At 31.7% G+C, this 19722-nt stretch overlaps 2 protein-coding genes across 5 annotated transcripts in view; one reads left to right on the top strand and one right to left on the bottom strand.

Annotated features, from left to right (window-relative positions):
* LOC134712843 (ERO1-like protein alpha) overlaps positions 1-4754 on the top strand; it is a 39670-nt gene extending 34916 nt beyond the window's left edge. For all 4 annotated transcript variants that reach the window (XM_063574806.1, XM_063574804.1, XM_063574805.1 and 1 more), the window contains one exon: positions 1484-4754. In XM_063574806.1, the coding sequence (XP_063430876.1) occupies positions 1484-1535 (52 nt within the window). In that variant the 3' untranslated portion in view covers positions 1536-4754. The remainder of the gene's footprint in view (positions 1-1483) is intronic.
* Positions 4755-10770: 6016 nt separating this feature from the next.
* On the bottom strand, positions 10771-19018 carry LOC134712841 (uncharacterized). The gene is made up of 6 exons (XM_063574799.1): positions 18692-19018; positions 13990-14152; positions 12877-13047; positions 12377-12492; positions 11964-12081; positions 10771-10949 (listed from the first exon to the last, which is right to left on the bottom strand). Exons 1-6 carry the CDS (start codon positions 18955-18957, stop codon positions 10869-10871), a joined length of 915 nt encoding a protein of 304 aa, XP_063430869.1. The 5' UTR covers positions 18958-19018; the 3' UTR covers positions 10771-10868.
* Between the last annotated feature and the right edge of the window lie 704 nt (positions 19019-19722).

The raw sequence follows: 19722 nt of genomic DNA, 5'->3' as shown, positions 1-19722 counted from the left end.
CAAAATAATATAGCAGAACAAGTGGTTAGTTTTAAAAAAAAATTAAACGACACATTTTTTTTTTTTTTAAATTTTTTCTTCAAATACTGAACCCCAAAAAGTCACTTTTGCGTGCGGAATTTAAGACCCCCCTTTTTTAATTCGGACAAAAATTTAAATCCAGAACAAAAAAAATACAAGCAAAAGGAACTGGTGAACTAATATTTGTCTTAGTTTTCACTATTAACTATGCTTTTGTCAATTTAGGATCATTTTTAATTTTTTTTAACATATATACCCCTATACCCATATTTCGGAAACCTCAAAATTATGCTAAAATTAGCATGTAAAATATGTCATATTCGAGTTGCCAAATCTTTTTAACGTATGGTTCAAATCCTTCGAAATTTTTACAAAATGTTTAGCTTAACCTAGTTTATCAATGGGATAAAAACAAGAAAAATTAAACGACAGGTTTTTTTTGGTGTTTAGTGTTGGGTACCCCCTTAAGTAGGGGAATCACATTAAGGGCATACGATACAGTTTTGATCCTGTATTTACATTTTAATAAAGACTATTTTTTACCTAATTAAATCAAATATGTAATAAAAAATATACCTTCATGTGCTACTTTTTGAGTAAAATGAGGTCGAAATTTTGTATATTTGCTCAAAATATGTTTTTTTGGCCTTATTTTCTTTTTTGAAAGAAGGACATCACTTCTTTATATTAAAAGATAAACACAAATTGTTTTTTGTTAGATAATTTGTAATTTCTGGCCCCAATTATAAAGTTCAATGCTACAAGATAAAAAAAATGTTTAAATTTGACATAACCCTTTCCCTATGGGATTTTTTTTTTTGCATACTCAATTCGCATAGGATTTCTCAACAAAATGCTGAAAATATACTTTAAAGTATTAATGAATCATGAAAAAAAATGTTTCATCAAATAAATTTAAGTAAGATATTCTTGTAAATATCCTTTTCATATTCGATACAAATTTTATTAAGTCTGATGCAGACGTTTAATAGTCCTAAGCATTTCAACTGACGTACTACACAGGCGTCAAAAGGCATCATTATGGAGTAAAGGGGGTGGCGTCAAAAGGCGTCATTATGGAGTAAAGGGGGTGGCATCATTATGGAGTAAAGGGTTAAAGACATTTGAGAAAGTTTTATAGAACAATTTCTTGTCGACATATGCTCTCTATGTTTCCTGTCCAAATATTCAATGGAAATTTACCCATTTTCATTGTTATTTTGTGAAAAATCAAAATGAGTTCTATTTGTGACGTCATGAATTATACTGCAGGAACGTAAATTTGCAACAAAAAGACTTGTTTACAATCTAGTCACTGTATAAGTTATTATTTATTGTAATATTGGTCAATAAACCTTAATTTGAAATTTAGGCTAAAAAAGGGGGCCATTTTAGGGCCTTATCAAACCTACTCCTTTTACAGAAATGATTAATTTTCAATTTTGCTCTAACTTTATTTCAGATTATCAAGCAGTGTACATTCAATAGAAAAGTTCCGACACCTGTTGAGCTGACACCACCACTTAGATTATCTCCCTTTTGCTCATGGAACTATGTTTCCCACCACGGCTGTGATTCTTATGCTTACAAATGGCTCTACAGTGATATTCACAAATGGCTATACTACGCTTAACTTTGTTAGTTGCTTTATGGTGAATCTACATTGATGAATTCTGTGCATATTTAGACTTATAAAATAGAACTTAAACCCTAATTAAACATTTTAACAGAATGCATTTTTAGAGAAAATGTATATGCAAGTCATGAATGTAGTTTTCAAATGCATAGTCTTAAGTCATTATAAAAAAATGCATTTTGTGATTTATGAGAATTCTCTCTGTTGAATACAAATCCTTTAACATACATTTGTTGTCTGCTCTATGGTCGGGTTGTTGTCACTTTGACACATTCACCATTTCCTTTCTCAATTTTATTACCAAACATACAAGTAACGTAAAGTTTATGATGATATAATGTGAAAAAGATGTACAAACTTTGAGCATTCTTAAGCTCATAACATTTCATTGATAAACACTCAGCCATTATCTATTCTCTTTTTACTTGGAAAATTTGATATTTTTTTATGCAACTTATGTAAAGATAGGCTATTGTTAATGATAGCCAGAATTTTTGAAATCATGATTTTCCAATACTGTGGATTCACTAATATTTGTTGGATACTAATTTTCGTTGAATTCGTGGGTACAGGGGAACCGCAAATTTAAATGTTCAACTAATTACAAATATTCTTAAGGAATGTATGCAGTCTTTACCAATATCACGAAATTAAATATCCACAATTATGCGAGTTTTCCTCAATCCACAAAAATAAATGAATCCACAGTACCATTTATTAAAAAGTTGAATCGCATCAAATGCAATAGTATTTTTGATACTTTATATCATGAAAACATGTGGATTTATCTGATTTATATAGATCTTAAAGCATTCCATCAAGACTTAAATATAGTCTTCACGCCATATAAATGTTTATAATTTATCACCAGTGTTGTTCAAAGAATAAATTGCATATATTTTTTTGTGTGAATGAATTTGGTTATGATTAAATTGTGTGTACAAATGTGTACTGCATGTCCATGTTAATTAATTTATTACAACTTTGTTGTGAATTGTTATGGTTAAGATTTCTTGCTGGCAGATCGTTCTATGTTGTGAATTAAGTTTTTTATTAATGTTATAAATTTTTACCATTTTTAGAAAAGTTTATGTCATTTATTCAATAGCTTATTTAAGGCAAGTTAATACAGTTACAGGATATATGAATGTTCATTGCCTAAAGTTTCCAATTTCATTTACAAGAACATTTTAATGATGAATCTGAGGATTAAAATGGAACGTTATATGATAGAGCTAATTAATGTGTAAACTGGGGCGATTGACTCACAAACTGAATAAAAGCAAAGGACTTTTATGTAAAAGTTTGATAGTCAGCAACCCAGTTTACACATCAATATACTTTAGAGAAAATGTGTTTAATCCTTATAATTCCTAATCCAAACATTTCAATTTTAATTAACAATTTTTGGTACATTGGCTACTATTTACCATCAAATATGCTATTGACATTTTGTAGCGCCATATTGGCTTACTTAAATCCCTTAATGTACAATTGATGCAATAGAATCTAAAATAAAATAATACCTACCTCAAAAGCTTCATTTTAATGAAATATTTTATTTGTAATTTGAATCAAACAAGAAACAAAATAATCTTCATCTTGAGAGTTTTTATTTGTATGAAGTCAAGCTGCCCTGTGACATAAATGAGTCGAGCTTAATGATGAAATTTCTGTGAATTTTATTTATAGTATATTTATACATTTCCCAAGCTTTAATGCATTGTTTCTGTTTATTATTCATTGAAATAGAAATAACCGTTATTAATTGGGTATTTTTCTGTCTCAATTTACTTGGACCCCTTGATCTCATGCATATGTATTGTGCATGAATAGATGAATCACAATGATAGTTACTGAAATAGCTTCCGCAACATGGTCTTTTGAAGTGTAAACCAAGGGAAAAATGCTAACGAACCAATCCAATTCAAGTATTTGTAGATACGAAAATCATATAAGAATTATAAACAAACAAAAACAAACAAATGATATTGATGATAAGTCATATGATTAGTATCAAAACCAATGTTATGATGATATTTTTTTTCTGTTTCCATGGTCACCAACAAATCAATGTCTGCCTGAAAAACATATAACAATACATTTGATTTTTTTTTTTAAAGATAAACAAACCAGTCTATAAGTAAGATTTAAAAACAAGGTTTTTCGTATTATTGTAGCCGGTATATTGTTATTCTTTATTTGTAAATAAAATTATTAATTATTTTTCTTAGATCTAGAAACTAACAAATTGTAGAAAATGTTATTACTTTAAAAAAGATTTGTATTTAAATTAATATTTCTCTGATATATATACATGTAACTGTTGATTAACTATTTGAACTGAACATAGAAAATGATAATGCGGATGGGGCATCCATCTACTGTGGACACATTCTTGTTATTTGAGAATTGTAGCCCAAATGTCTTTAAGGTATGCTTAAAGTAGTGTAGAGGTTTACAATCATGCTAGCAAGATCTTTCATTATAAAAAGTTTGTCTATTAAGAATGATATACTTTGGTGCTTTAGTTGCAATGCAAATAAATACTGTAGGGTCTTCATTTCCTCCATTTATGCAAATAACATATTCAGAACAAAATTTGAACATGTATTTTATATTTAAAAGTGATATTGGTGTGAAAAGTATGACGATTTGTTAGATTTGTTTGCTTGTTATATGCTGTAGTTTGTTGATATTACCCTTCAGCTGTGTTCCTAAATGCACCCATGTAGCCTTATTAACTTACGCAATGATGGACCAATCATAGGTATTGTCCTAAACTTACAATGAGGGGGGATATTTTTCAGAGTGGTCATGGCAAATCTAATTTTCTTGAAAATGATAGATATAGCATTTGATAGTGAAACAATAATATAGGAAAATATTAATAAATATTGCTCAAATTTACTTGAAATCTAAAGATCTAGTCATTAGACTAGTTATTTCTATGTTCTAGATATTAGCAAAAATCCTTAAAATATTTCTTTATTGTTGTCCTGCAGTATTTTCTTATTTTGTTGATATATTATGTTGTTATCTATTTTCATACAATTTTGTCATTGTTATTTCATACAGTTTATCATTAAATATAAAAACAATATTGTGTTGGTAATGACTTCATTCATCTATGCAGTGCACCATTTTATTGAGTTTGCTGATTAAGAGTCACAATTTTTAGTTTTTTTTCAAAGTTGAACATCTGTCTGCCTGGCAGTCAAAGGGGTTATATCAGCAACATCTCCAAAACATTGACAATCAAACTTTAATGTTAGAGAAACAGGCATTTTGAAAACAAAATATGTGAGAAAAATTACCTTCAAGCTATCTCTCCCTTTTAAGTACCTTTTGAAGCCCTTTAATTTTAAAAAAATGTGTTTTTCAAAAGTCATAAATCGATTGGGGGTTACACATCAACTATAAGAGCAAAACAACGAAACAACAAAAACACTGAAGTGTAACAAAAAATGACAATCTACATAAAAAGTAAATATAAGATAACAACTGTCATATGCCTTACTTGGTACAGGACGTTTTAAGAAAATGTGGTGGGTTGAACCTTGTATTGTGGCTAGCCAAACCTCGTGCTTTATGGCTATTTTAAATATAACAATATAATATAGAATATAAACAATTGTAGTCAACAATACTGTACCTAGCCAACAAGAAACGGTGTATAAACAATTGTACAGTCAACATGCAGTACCTATATCCAACACGTTAACAGTATAAACCATTGTACAGTCAACATGCTGTACCTATCCAACATGTAACAGTATAAACCATTGTACAGTCAACAAAACTATACATATTCATCAAGTAACAACGTATAACCATTGTACAGTCAACAATCCTGTACCAATGGAACAAGTAACAACGTATAAACCATTGTACAGTCAACAATCCTGTACCAATGGAACAAGTAACAACGTATAACCATTGTACAGTCAACATGATGTACCAATCGAACAAGTAACAACGTATAAACCATTGTACAGTCAACAATCCTGTACCAATCGAACAAGTAACAACGTATAAACAATTGTACAGTCAACAATCCTGTACCAATGGAACAAGTAACAACGTATAACCATTGTACAGTCAACAATACTGTACCAATGGAACAAGTAACAATATATAAACGATAGTACAGTCAACAATCCTGTACCAATGGAACAAGTAACAACGTATAACCATTGTACAGTCAACAATACTGTACCAATGGAACAAGTAACAACGTATAAACCATTGTACAGTCAACAATCCTGTACCAATCGAACAAGTAACAACGTATAACCATTGTACAGTCAACAATCCTGTACCAATCGAACAAGTAACAACGTATAAACCATTGTACAGTCAACGATCCTGTACCAATCGAACAAGTAACAACGTATAAACCATTGTACAGTCAACAATCCTGTACCAATGGAACAAGTAACAACGTATAAACCATTGTACAGTCAACGATCCTGTACCAATCGAACAAGTAACAACGTATAAACCATTGTACAGTCAACAATCCTGTACCAATCGAACAAGTAACAACGTATAAACCATTGTACAGTCAATAATCCTGTACCAATCGAACAAGTGACAACGTATAAACCATTGTACAGTCAACGATCCTGTACCAATCGAACAAGTAACAACGTATAAACCATTGTACAGTCAACAATCCTGTACCAATCGAACAAGTAACAACGTATAAACAATTGTACAGTCAACATGATGTACCTGTCCAACATGTAACAGAATAAACCATTGTACAGTTAACAAACGTATACCAGTTCATTAATAACTACGTATAACCATTGTACAGTCAACAATACTGTACCAATCGAACAAGTAACAGTGTATAAACCATCGAAATCAACAATTCTTTACCAAGTAACTTTGTATAACCATTTTACAATCAACATAACTATAACTTTCCTATAAGTAACAATGTACAAACAATATAATAGAGAATATTAATGTACCTTGTCAAAAGAAAAGCTAACACAGGTTTACAGTATAAAAAAAATACCTAGCGAGCAAGTAACAATATACAATTAATATAACAGTAAAAACAAAACTGAATCAAGGGACACAACGGTTTGTAAAAAAAATATATAACAGTCAATATACTAAAAATAACTAATGAACAAAAGAAAAGACATCACAATTGTAAATAAACAAAAAGAAGTCGTTTACAAGAGAACGGTGGATGATACTTCAAGTATTGTCGAACTCACAAGTTGAAAATGAACCGACAATGCAATGACAAAAACACCTGAATGCAATGGCCAAAAAAAAACGGAAAACAAATTGAAGGACAGCAACTGTATATACAACATCACATTGCAATCTAAAGACAAGCAAAACATACATCAAACCGGTGCTCCTTTGGAGTGAGCTGATCTACATGTGGCATCCGTTGGTTCCTATTCTCTGTTCTATTAGTTGAACACTGATCTTTCTGCAAGGTACAGTACGAATTTTCTCTGCTTTAATGTTATTTCACATGTTGGCAACGTGCAGTATGATTAATCTCTGTTCTATCGTAATTTCGCTGTCACATGTTGACAAAGGTACAGTATGATTGGTCTCTTTTCTATTGATTGTACGCGGCACATTACACTCTGTCACAGTGTTGTTTAGGTACAGTATGATTGTTCTCTGTTCTATTGTTTTTACACTGTCACATGTTGTTAAGGTACATTATGATTGTTTGCCGTTCTATTGTTTGTTTGCTGTCGCATGTTGGCAATGTAAAGTATGATAAGAGCCGTGGTGTAGTGGTTGGTACATCGGACTACTAAATTTCAGGGTCTGACTTTTCGACTGTCCCTTTATATCATTTGCGAGTATGGTCTAAAGGAAACGACGATAGTCCGTCGGAAGGGGATGATAATTTACTGACCCGTGTTAAGATAGAGCCATATCTCCTGCACGTCAAAGACACCCTAGTAGATTGCGAAAAAACGCAGGCCAAGGCCGCTACAAGACAGCACTCGCACCTGCAAAGTGGAAAGAGATTAATATACTAAGCAAGTTGCAAAAAATGTTTCCCAATCCACTATTAATAAATATGTTTAAACTAAGTAAACACTGTCACATGTTTGCAAGGTACTGCATGATTGTTCTATGCTCTATTGTGTTACACTATCTCATGCTGGTTAGGTACAGTATAATTGTTCTCTGTTCTATTGTTTTACACTGTCACATGTTTTCTAGACAGAGTGTTATTTTCAATTCTTCTTATGCTCGCAAATTGTTTCACAATGGATAAGTATAGCATAATTATCCGTTATACTGTTATACGCTTTAAATCTTACCATATGGTGGTAGATGTTCAATGCATGTATTGTGCTTTTTTTTCTATCATTTTTCTGTTTCCTGTTTCGCTTTTACTTGTGGGCTGTTTCAGAATTGTTAAATAATGAGAGTCTGTCATATGTAAACAATTGTTAGGTTATGCGTTGTTCACTGTTCAATTGCGTGTTAACTGTCAATTGCTAATCAGGTTCATTATTTTTCTCTGTTAAAATGTTTGTATACTTGTTGCCTAAATGCAGTATTTTTTCTGTTTTACCATTTTACACTAATCTGTTTGGTATTTGTTCTAGTGTGTACTCTAATTACGCAATATACAGTATGGTTCTGCCCTACTGTGTACACTAGTTTTAAAGTAATCTTTTGACTATGTACAGAATTGTTCTCTGTTCTATTGTTGGTACTTTGCCAATCGTTTTACTAGGTACAGAATTTCTATCTGGTCTATTGACACTACCACAGTATAATCCAATATGTTGGCTAGGTAGTGTATCTGTTCTGTCCTATTGTTGGTACAACACTAATGTGTTGGCTGGATATAGTACTAGTATTGTTTTCAATACAACTGTGTGTAAATCACAAATCTGTTGGCTCGGTACGATATCTTTTCTGATCTATTGTTGGTACAACACTATTTTGTTGGCTAGATATAGTACTAGTATTGTTTTATGTTGGTAAATCACAAATGTGTTGGCTAGGTACGATATCTTTTCTGTCCTATTGTTGGTACAACACTTACGCGTTGGCTAGATATAGTACTAGTATTGTTTTCTGTTTGTAAAACACAAATCTATTGGCTAGGTACAATATATTTTCTGATCTATTGTTGTTACTACTAGATTGGGTAGGTGCCGTATTGTTTTCTATACAAATGTTGGTATAACAAACATATTTTTATTAGGTACATTATTGTTCTGGCTAGGTTCGTTATTTTCTCTGTTCTTTTGTTGGTACTACCCTTATCTGTTGGTTAGGTACAATATTGGGTACAATTGTTGGTACATCACCAATTGTCGGCTAGATAAAATAGCTTCTCGGTTCTATTGATGATACTAGTACTACTCTAATCTATTGGCTAGAAGCAGTATTGTTTTCTGTTCTATTGTTGGCACAACACCAATTTGTCGGCTAGGTACAATAGATTCTCAGTTCTATTGTTGGTACTACTTTAATCTTTTGGCTAGAAGCAGGTTTGTTCTCTATTCTATTGTTGGTACTATGCCAATTTGTCCGTTAGGTACAGTAGCTTTTCTGTTATACTGATTGGTACCACACTTATCTGTCTGCTAGGTACAGTAACTTTTATGTTCTATTGTTGGTTCTACTTCCAGTGTGTTTAAACTAAGAAGATCGGTATCGTTTTCTTGTTCTATTGTTTGCACAGTTATTTGTTTGCTACGTAGAGTATTGCTTGCTCTTCTAATGTTTGTATACTAATCTTCTTCGTCCCCGAGGGTATCACCAGCCCAGTAGTCAACACTTCGGTGTTGACATGAATATCAATAATGTGGTCATTTTTATAAATTTCCTGTTTACAAAACATTGAATTTTTTCGAAACACTAAGGATTTTCTTATTCCAGGCATAGATTACCTTAGTCTTTTTTGGCACAACGTTTTGGAATTTTGAATCCTCAATGCTCTTCAACTTTGTAATTGTTTGGCTTTATAAATATTTTGATATGAGCGTCACTGATGAGTCTTGTGTAGACGACACGCGCGTCTGGCTTACTAAATTATAATCCTGGTACCTTTGATAATTATTAGCTAGGTACTTAGTATAGGGTTGTCTTTGTTATTGTTTGTACTCTCGTATAGGTACAGTTTCGTTTGCTGTTCTTATGTTGTCATTATTATATTGGCAAAGCATAGGAAGTTGTATACACCAAACAATGAATTGAAAAGAAATTTGTAAGGGTTCCGCGGAACCCAGTGTCTCGCCTACTTTTGCTGTAAATCACAGGCTCAACAAAAATTAGGAAAAAAATCAATAAAAATATTCCTCTTGATACTATCTTTTGATTGTAAGAAGCTTCTGTCCAAGTTTGGTAAAAATCTAGGATAGTTAATGAATCTAATAAATGTTTTGAAAACTTTAACTGCAGACTGTATGAAGTATTAACTGGAAGAAAATCTAAGTCCATTTAAAAGTAAATAAAGAAAAAATGGATTTTTTTTTTACAAAATTTACTTCTGGATGCTATCTTATGATCATAAACAAGCTTCTGTCCAAGTTTTGTACAAACCAAGGATAGTTTAAGAAAGTTATTAAAATTCTAAAAACTTTAACCACAGAGTGAATGCAATGTTTCCCCGCAGAAAAAAAACTAAGTCCATTTATAAGTAAAATACGGAAAAAATGGAATTTTATTTTTACAAAATTTACTTTGGATACTATCTTATGATCATAAACAAGCTTCTGTCCAAGTTTGGTACAAACCAAGGATAGTTTAAGAAAGTTATAAAAATTCTAAAAACTTTAACCACAGAGTGAATGAAATGTTTCCCCGCAGAAAAAACTAAGTCCATTTATAAGTAAAATACGGAAAAAATGGAATTTTATTTTTACAAAATTTACTTCTGGATACTATCTTATGATCATAAACAATCTTCTGTCCAAGTTTGGTAGAAATCCAGTATAGTTTAGGAAAGTTATTAAAATTTCAAAAACTTTAACCACAGAGTGAATATTTGTGGACGCCGCCGACGACGACACCGACGACGACGGAAAGTAGGATCGCTTAGTCTCGCTTTTTCGACTAAAGCCGAAGGCTCGACAAAAACCATTTATTCAAAAATTAAAACATTGATAAAACATGTAAAAACTAATCTTTATAAAAATATAAAAATATCAATATATTGCTGTATCTTTGAGGATGAGTAACAACACAACTCTCAATGACAATTTTCTAGCGCTGGAGACAGTTTAAAGGCTTTCCTGTAAAATTCTGAAGCTTTCATGCAATCTCCCATGCCCTGCAAAAAAGAAAAACGATGTGTAAAAATTTCTTTTTAATTGTAATTTAGGGGCATGGAATCTGACTTCTCTTAAGAAAAACTTCAAATAAATGTTGATTCAACTGAACGAAATACAGAAATAATGCAAACTTTTAACCAATATGTGCATGCGTCAACAGAAAGTAAAATAATATATGAGAATGACGGTCTTGATTTTTCACTTACCATCCCCTAATTGTAAATTTTGTTGAAATGAGTTCGCTTGTAAATTTTTAAACATTGCGTACGACAAAAGTTCCAGTCAATACAAACTTTAAATTGTATTATATAACGGCATTATGGTTACATTAAGCTTGGCCTTAATTTGTTCGAATCATGACTATAAATCTATGGGCGTTTTCCATGAATTGTGAGCCGTTATTTGATATTTGACTATTTTATCAGTAATTTTGGATCTCAGATGAAATTTAGTTCAAACAACTTTACTTTGAGTTGATAATAATTTTGAGACAAAGGAGCTTTGTAGAACCCTTCATGACTTTTATATTGCTTCTCGGATATTACTTTATCGGTAATTCGTATATTTTCCCTTTGATCTTACTGCCTAATATTTTCGAGTATCAACGTACTGGCTGTATTACTGAAAATATAAGGCAATACATTGCGCGACGTCAAGACATTGCGTGACGTCAAGACATTGCGTGACGTCATATATAATTACCGATAAACAGAATAATAGGTAGCTTCGTTTTTGATACTGACTACTAGTATATCATGTTGAATATCTTAACTCGCCCTAACGGGCTCGTCTCAATATTCCACATGATATAGTCAGTACCAAAAACTCAACTACCTATATTTTATATATATTTACTTCAATAAAAAGATATAAATCTCATATATTTTTTATTTTTTTAGGTCAGAACATTCTATGTCTGTCTGGAAATTTTTATTCCTGTAAAATTTTCATTATTTGTTTTCTTCAACATGACACTAGGCGTTGCAGCCGTATATAAAGCATATTAATATCACCTCTAGTCTTTCTGCCTCTTGTAATAGCTGTAAAGCCTTTTCTTCATTTTCGTCCATTGTTTTGTCACCAGATCTTTTATACATTATATCTGTTCGTAAAATATATTTCGTCCCATCTCTGAAAATGAAACCGTAAATTATCGTGACCGAATTCGCAACGAATCTAAATACGTCCCAGTATTATAGGGGAATGCAGGAGCTGCTGTTTGAATCTCCAGAGATTTGTAATAAATCCCGCCTTTCATTTATAGAAAAAGAAGATGTGGTATGAGTACCACATTGAAATGATACAACTCAATAGTTATTGATACTCGTCTATATTCAATCATTTTTATTTTTGGCCATTCGTTATGAAGAAAATATTTAACTCCTTTCACAATATAAAACAAACTAAACATATACAAATATATTACCTTACTTTCTGACCTTCGTGCAATCTTTGATGATTAAACAAAAGCGCCATTCCAGGATGAGGATGAATTCTTTCAAGAATATTTTTGTCTTCAGCACAATATTTGCCATTTGCATCCTATAAAATCCCATAAATTATGTAAATGAATTCAACGTAGATACCAGTAATCTTGAGCCAGTAATAAAGGTTCATATGCTAGACACGTGTTTTGTCTACAAAAGCCCCATTAGTAAGTAACGTTTTAAAAATGGTTTATAATTAAGAGCCAAAAATACATCGATGACCTAAAATTTCGAAACGTTAAGCCAAATAGAGCGAAGATTGAATGTAAATATAATAAATATTTCATCTTCAAGTAAGTTATAAGTAATGAACAGTATGAAAAAACAATTAACGCTGAATTAATTCAACAAAAGGTTAAGTAAATCCATCCAAAATAAAGAAATGAAATGCATATCACCACTTTTATAACTACAATAATAAGCACATTACATTGTGTACCTTATATAAAGTCTGATTCTCATTTACAAACTGCGTGCAACCATCTTGGAATTCGTTATTTAGATACAACATAAATGTCTTCAATGACCTTTCATTAGAACTTTTTGCATAAAAACCATCGTAATGCGGCGCAAAGTGTCCTCCTGGGTAGTATCTACATAGTCTAAAAATCTAAAAAAAAATATCAAATATATTAAATAAATGCAACAGTGGTATACCGCTGTTCAAAACTCATAAATCCATGGACAAAAAACAAAATCAGGGTAACAAACTAAACTATATTACACTTTTCTTACTAAGCTTAAGAATGGATGAATTTTTAAAAAAATGTTATTCCACAAAATGCGGCATATACTGAGTAATGAAGAACTTTATATTTTGCAAAACAATGAAAAGTCTGCAATCGTTTTTATTTTAAAATCTGTTAATAGATCTTCATTTAGATAATGTGGAATCAGACAATAGTATATTATGTATAAATATGCACACAGTATTTATATTCTACAATCATTTTTAACTGACGATACTAGCCTTTTTTTCATTTTTTTTTTTATCAATTATCACTTATCATTTACTAGAATGCATGATAAAAAAACAACATGTATCTATGAAAAACTAAATTTTCACATTCTTTTTTGTATTCTTGTCTTTCATTTTTGCTTATGTGCTTTTTGTATTTTTTTTTGTAACCCATTTGTTTGTTTTAAGGTTGACTGTTGTATCCCTATTTTGACATGTTTACCTATTATGTCTATTTGTTTTGTTCACACTTCATTGTCAATATGATAGAATTTTTCACTATCATAGTCAAGTGAAATGTTTAAAACCAGGTGTAACTACCTTTTTTTTCTCCATAAGAAAATTTCTTTATCAAGTATTATCCATTCGTTTGATATGTTTGGGCATTTGGTTTTATCATTTGATAAGGGACTTTCCTTTTTGAATTTTCCTCTCAGAGTTCGGTATATTTGTGATTTTACTTTTTATTAAAAAAAATCAGATGTAACATTTTCAGTGCCATGTTCGATGTTGGACTACAATCATACTCCTACTTTTCAAATACATCTTTAGTTATTTACAATAGTGGTAGTGATAAAATACATGTATGCTTACATTATTTAAACCGCATGGTTCCCATTTTCCTTTCAGTAAAAATGGAATACCATGTATATGTTGAGATTTAGGGTCTTTTGTTTCTGTAAACTCTATTGGTTTTAAATAATCTTTGATTCGATCCCAAAGAATCTGTGCAACATCTGGATTGTTCAAAGTTATCCTGAAAATATACGAGAAACGTTGTTAACTCATATTTCATATTATATAAAACCTTTGTGTGTGTGTTTTAATAAAAATAAATTATATGTATCTCGTTCGTGTATTTTCCAATCTTCTTCAGCATTATTGGTTTGGTATTTTCTACCTTCTACTGTTTCATGGATATTTTTAAACTTGTAATAGATTGTGCATTTTGTTTGCTAGTGATATGTTTGATAAGTTGATGAAAATACTAAAAAGTAAAATCACAAAAATACTAAACTCCGAGGAAAATTCAATCGGAAAGTCCCTAATCACATGGCAAAATCAAATGACAAAACACATAAAAAACGAATGGACAACAACTGTCATATTCCTGACTTGATACAGGCATTCTCAAATGTAGAAAATCATGTGAATTAAATCTAGTTTTATAGCGCTAATCCTCTCACTTGTACGACAGTGTGATCAAATTCCGTTATATTTACAACGATACGTGAACAAAACAGACACAATACAGGTATCAATACTTTACTAAAAAGGAGGAATTGACGGACATCGAAAATGTATTATTTTTATATTTTCAAAATTTACATTCAATCTCCACTTTGAACACATTTAAAGTTGAACGCCTTTCGATTTTAATTGGAGTTATTATACCTATTATAGTATAAATGTTCGATGCAACCTTATCTTTTCTAATGCCCAATACTAAGTCAGGAATATTACAGCTGTTTTTAATTCGTTTGATGAGTTTTGAATTTAAATTTTACCATTTGAAAAACGACTTAAAGATTTAAAAAATTTCTTGAAGTTTGGTACTTTTGTTAATTTACTTTTTTCTATCAGCAAAGATGTTATTTTCATCTTACTAGGATGACAAACGTGTGTTTAGATTATTTGGATATATCTACTAACAGGGGGTTGACATCGGAGCTATCCCTCTATAACTTAAAGGATCACGATTATTAAATGCATATTTTTATAATCTTGCATAGAATATTTCCACATGCGATATAACGAAGGAGTTCAGCACATATTGTTTTTTTTTTTTATACGACTGGCTTTATTAAGTTTGATCGGTATTCTGCCTTCTTCTCTTCATCTTTCAAAATATAAAAAATATTAGTATTCTACATTTTGAAATCCTTTTCCGAATGATCAGTAATACTATTTTTTAGTTGGTGTTAAAATTTATATTTAGAAAGTCTGCGTTATAGTCACAATCACCTACATTGAATAATGGTTCATACTTTGGTTTCCATGTGTCATTGTGTTTACATTAACATTACCTTCTGTCTGATTTTAAGACGTCCATTGCTTTTGAAGAACGTATGTCAATAGATATCCCTAATCTACTAATGTTATTACAAAAGTCTCTTTTGAAAAAAAAAACAATAGTTTTTGATGTTGTCATATTTTGTCTATTCTAAGCCCTATTTTTTCGTTTTTGCAGGTTTTGTCCGATTTTTCCTGCTATCTTGGATTTCACTTCATCAGAAAAAAAACGTTCAACAAAACAACCATAGGCTGCTCCGACGTCTTGTTTATCGGTTCAACTATTTCCAATGGGTTTTTTTTAAATTCGCGTTCAGTTGTTCAAACTTCACTCGCAACGCATTGCCATTTAAAACCCCGTTTGAAATGCTTCGAGATCTCGGTTTACATGGAAGAGTTTGAATATTGGAGTAAGATGCACACTGTGTTTTCTCTTGTTGGTTAGTCAATTATCTCTTTAAAAAAAATAGTAAGCAACGAATTGTAAGGTATTTGGTTCATGTCTTGCAATTTGTTGGTTATATTAGACATAATTCTGACATTACAGTCAGTGAACATCGGCATATTTTCAAAGATTGTTATTATAAAGTTTACGACAGATTTTCTATGTGCGTTGGCATTTGGTTTTTGTAGCAGTTTAGTGTTTCTGTTGTTCCGTTTTCCCCTATTAGTTGATGTGATTCCCTCGGTTTTAGTTTGTATCCAGGATTTGTTTCGCTTAATCGATTTATGACTATTGAAAAAGCGGTAAACTGCTTTTGCCTTTATTTGCCTCGTTTTGATATACACTTAAATCTTTTTCTTCCACAAATTACAGTCGATTAGGAAATCTATTCATAAATCACAACAGTTGTTATCCATTTGTTTGATATGTTTGAGCTTTTGATTTACCATTTGATAACGGACTTTCTGTTTTGAATTTTCCTCCGAGCTCTGCATTTTGGTGATTTTGCTTTTCACTGTTTGAATTTGAACGATAATCAATCATCTCTATTGGTTTTAGTTTAAACATCTTTATATATAGTGGATTGGGAAACAAGTTATTGCAATTTTAATTAATCCTTTTCCACTTTGCGGGTGCGAGTGCTGCCTTGTTACGGCAATATCCAGCTCTTTTTCGAAATCTACAAGGGTGTTTTTATGTGCAAGAGATATGACATTGGTCAGCCATTTATCGTCCCCTTCCGACGGACTATCATCGTTTCTTAAGACCATACTCGCAAAGGAGAGCCGAAAATTCAGTCCCTAAAATCGTCTCCCTGGAACGGGTATCGAACCAGGAACCTTTGTGTTAGTAGATCACTATACAACAGCTCTTTCTATTGGTGTTACATCACCAACTCCTAGGAACCTTTGCGTTAGTAGATCACTATACCACAGCTCTTTCTATTGGTGTTACATCATCAACTCCTAGGAACCTTTGCGTTAGTAGATCACTATACCACAGCTCTTTCTATTGGTGTTACATCATCAACTCCTAGGAACCTTTGCGTTAGTAGATCACTATACCACAGCTCTATCTATTGGTGTTACATCATTAACTCCTAGGAACCTTTGCGTTAGTAGATCACTATACCACAGCTCTTTCTATTGGTGTTACATCATCAACTCCTAGGAACCTTTGCGTTAGTAGATCACTATACCACAGCTCTTTCTATTGGTGTTACATCATCAACTCCTTCGATTAAATCTGAAATGCCTGAGCATCTCGAGTTTAAATCACCAACTATATACATTTTCCAATGTTCTGATACTTGCATAAATGAACCGGTCATAAATGATGTATTTACCAATCCACATAAAACTGTTCATTCGACCGGCTTGAGCCTATTGGTGGTTGATAACATAAGAAAGCACATAAAGTTTCCTGCTCATCGACGAAATTGAGCCAAATAACGTATTCGCACCTGCCCCTTCACTTTAAATTGTAACTTTATATTGATCTTTAATTTCTGCATTTAAACTTTCTATGAATTATATCAATTTGTTTGATGTGTTTTTTTTTGTCATTTGATTAGGGACTATCCGTTTTGAATTTTCCTCGGAGTTCAGTATTTTTGTGATTTTACGTTTAACAGTACTTGTACGGCCGTATCTGATGTCGAAATTTACTATTTTTACTTTCAGTGTGTTAAGACAATCCACAAACATTCCATACATCAAGCGTTAGTTCATACCTTCTTTTGAACTTGTTATCACTTTGGATGTTTCTTTTTCCTGAGTTCCTTTGCCTTTTCCATAACTGTTGTTTTGTATTGTTGGGAATTTAATGTTACCACTTCTATGCCTAGCTAGGGATTCTTGAATTGTCTTCTTTCTACTTATACATCTCTTTTATTACCTGAAGTCTATTTCTTATCATTGATTTTACACAAAGAATATTTATGGTGATATCATTAGATAACATTTTAAAATTAATTCTCAAACGTTTTCCTCGATCAGTGGTTTCTGAGTGTGGATAAAACCACAGATGCGTATGTTTTCTTCTACTGAGTACAGTTTGTTTATCATAGTGGCCACTTCAGTTCTAACTTCGCTCTTAATGCTGTACATTTCATTTCGGAATTTCGCGTCCTTCACCGTAAAAAGTAAAATACTAGAAACAAAAATACCGCGGAACTCCTAGGCATATTTCAAAACAGAGAGTCTGTATGCATCAAATGTTAAAATCAAAAGTTCAAAGACAGCAAGCGAATGGATAACTGTCATATGCCTGACTTGTTACGTCTACTTTCTTATATGGAAATGGTGAATTAAAGCTAGCTAAACCTCTCACTTGTATGACAGTCGCATACATTACATTCCATTCCGACAACATACATATTTCTCTGTTTAATATCAGAATACGATTTGATTGTCCCCTTTGTATCTTCTGCCTGTAATTTCATCTTCTCCTTTCAGTCATATTTTTATATTTATATTAAACCGACATTAGATTTTGTAATAGGCCCAAAATGTTGAATTGCCCACTCCCCCTCCCCCTCCCCCAATCAATAGATGACAACCATCATGTTAGTGATGGATGCGGCTAAAAAACTGTGAATCAAATTTATATCAAATTGTTGTTTTCAAAATTGGATACTATAAAGTATGTGAGAAATCTGCATTCAAAATATATTTTTGGTCATCTGTTTGACCAGAATCTGAGTTAATTTCAAATCACAAATCAAATTGGAGATCAGAATATTTTGTTTTTGAAACCCCCCCCCCCCTTTTTTTTAAGTTGATGGCCTTTCCTTACTTATTTTATGTTGTACATTCATACTAAATACATAATACTGACCGTTGAACACTTCTGTATTCGTCCTTTACCCCCTTCATTCTTTCGAAACCGATCTTTTCTCCCTCGTTGATAATCAAGTTACTTTCTTCGTGAGATAACACATCATATAACAGAAATCCCTCATCGCCGAAATCTGCGATGTCTTCTTTCCGAATTTCTGAATTTGATGTAGTTGGTGTAAAAGAAATTGTCGTTACATTATCGATATCACAAGCTAATTCGCCTCCTTTATTTGTATTTTCTTCCAAACCAGGTATAAATTCCATAGTTATTGTATAAGGCTAAAATTGCAGAATGTTGGATTGGATTGCGCAATATTTGTTTACTTCTGAGTACATAATAATTTGAAACCATATACGGGAAAAAGATTCAACATTCCGGAATATGTTTATATTTGTGAATATCTTGTATCAATGTCTTCACTACAGAGTCCATTTTAACTTTTGAAAATTTTCATGCATGTTTAAAACTTCATGTACAGGTTAAATACACTCGGGTGTAAACAATCACATGATTCAATCTGGGACTATTATAAAAAAAAAAGGGGGGGGGGGTCTTTATACTATTGTAGTATAATAGTCCTAGATTCAATATGACTATTAAAATCAGTCTATTTTACTTGTATCATTTCCAGTCATTGTAGGAACCATTTGATAAGGGCTTTATGTTCCAGGAATTTATTTTATGAAGAAGGGGGGGAAAATGTATTTTTTTATTAGAAACCGTTTTGTAATTTCTATTTCGTTCAATGTGGAACACATATTATGCGGAAAAACATACAGTAACATTATTAACAATGAAAATATCTCCGTTTGTTTGGTGTACTACTGGGATTGATTTAAAACATGATATATTTCATTTTACCAACACGGTTGATTGAAAAAATAAGATTCCAGTTCAGCGGAGTTGTATGAGATGGTTACTGATTTATTGCTAGAACGGTGTTCTTGATAAAATGCCGAGACGACAAAACGATTTAGATTTAAAAACAAACAATTTGTTATCACCAGATTAACAGATTAATTCTAAAG

This window comes from Mytilus trossulus, chromosome 3 (assembly GCF_036588685.1).
Source record: "Mytilus trossulus isolate FHL-02 chromosome 3, PNRI_Mtr1.1.1.hap1, whole genome shotgun sequence".
NCBI classification, from domain to species: domain Eukaryota; kingdom Metazoa; phylum Mollusca; class Bivalvia; order Mytilida; family Mytilidae; genus Mytilus; species Mytilus trossulus.
Note: the sequence above shows the minus strand (reverse complement) of the source record. Positions and strands in the feature narration are given on the sequence as shown.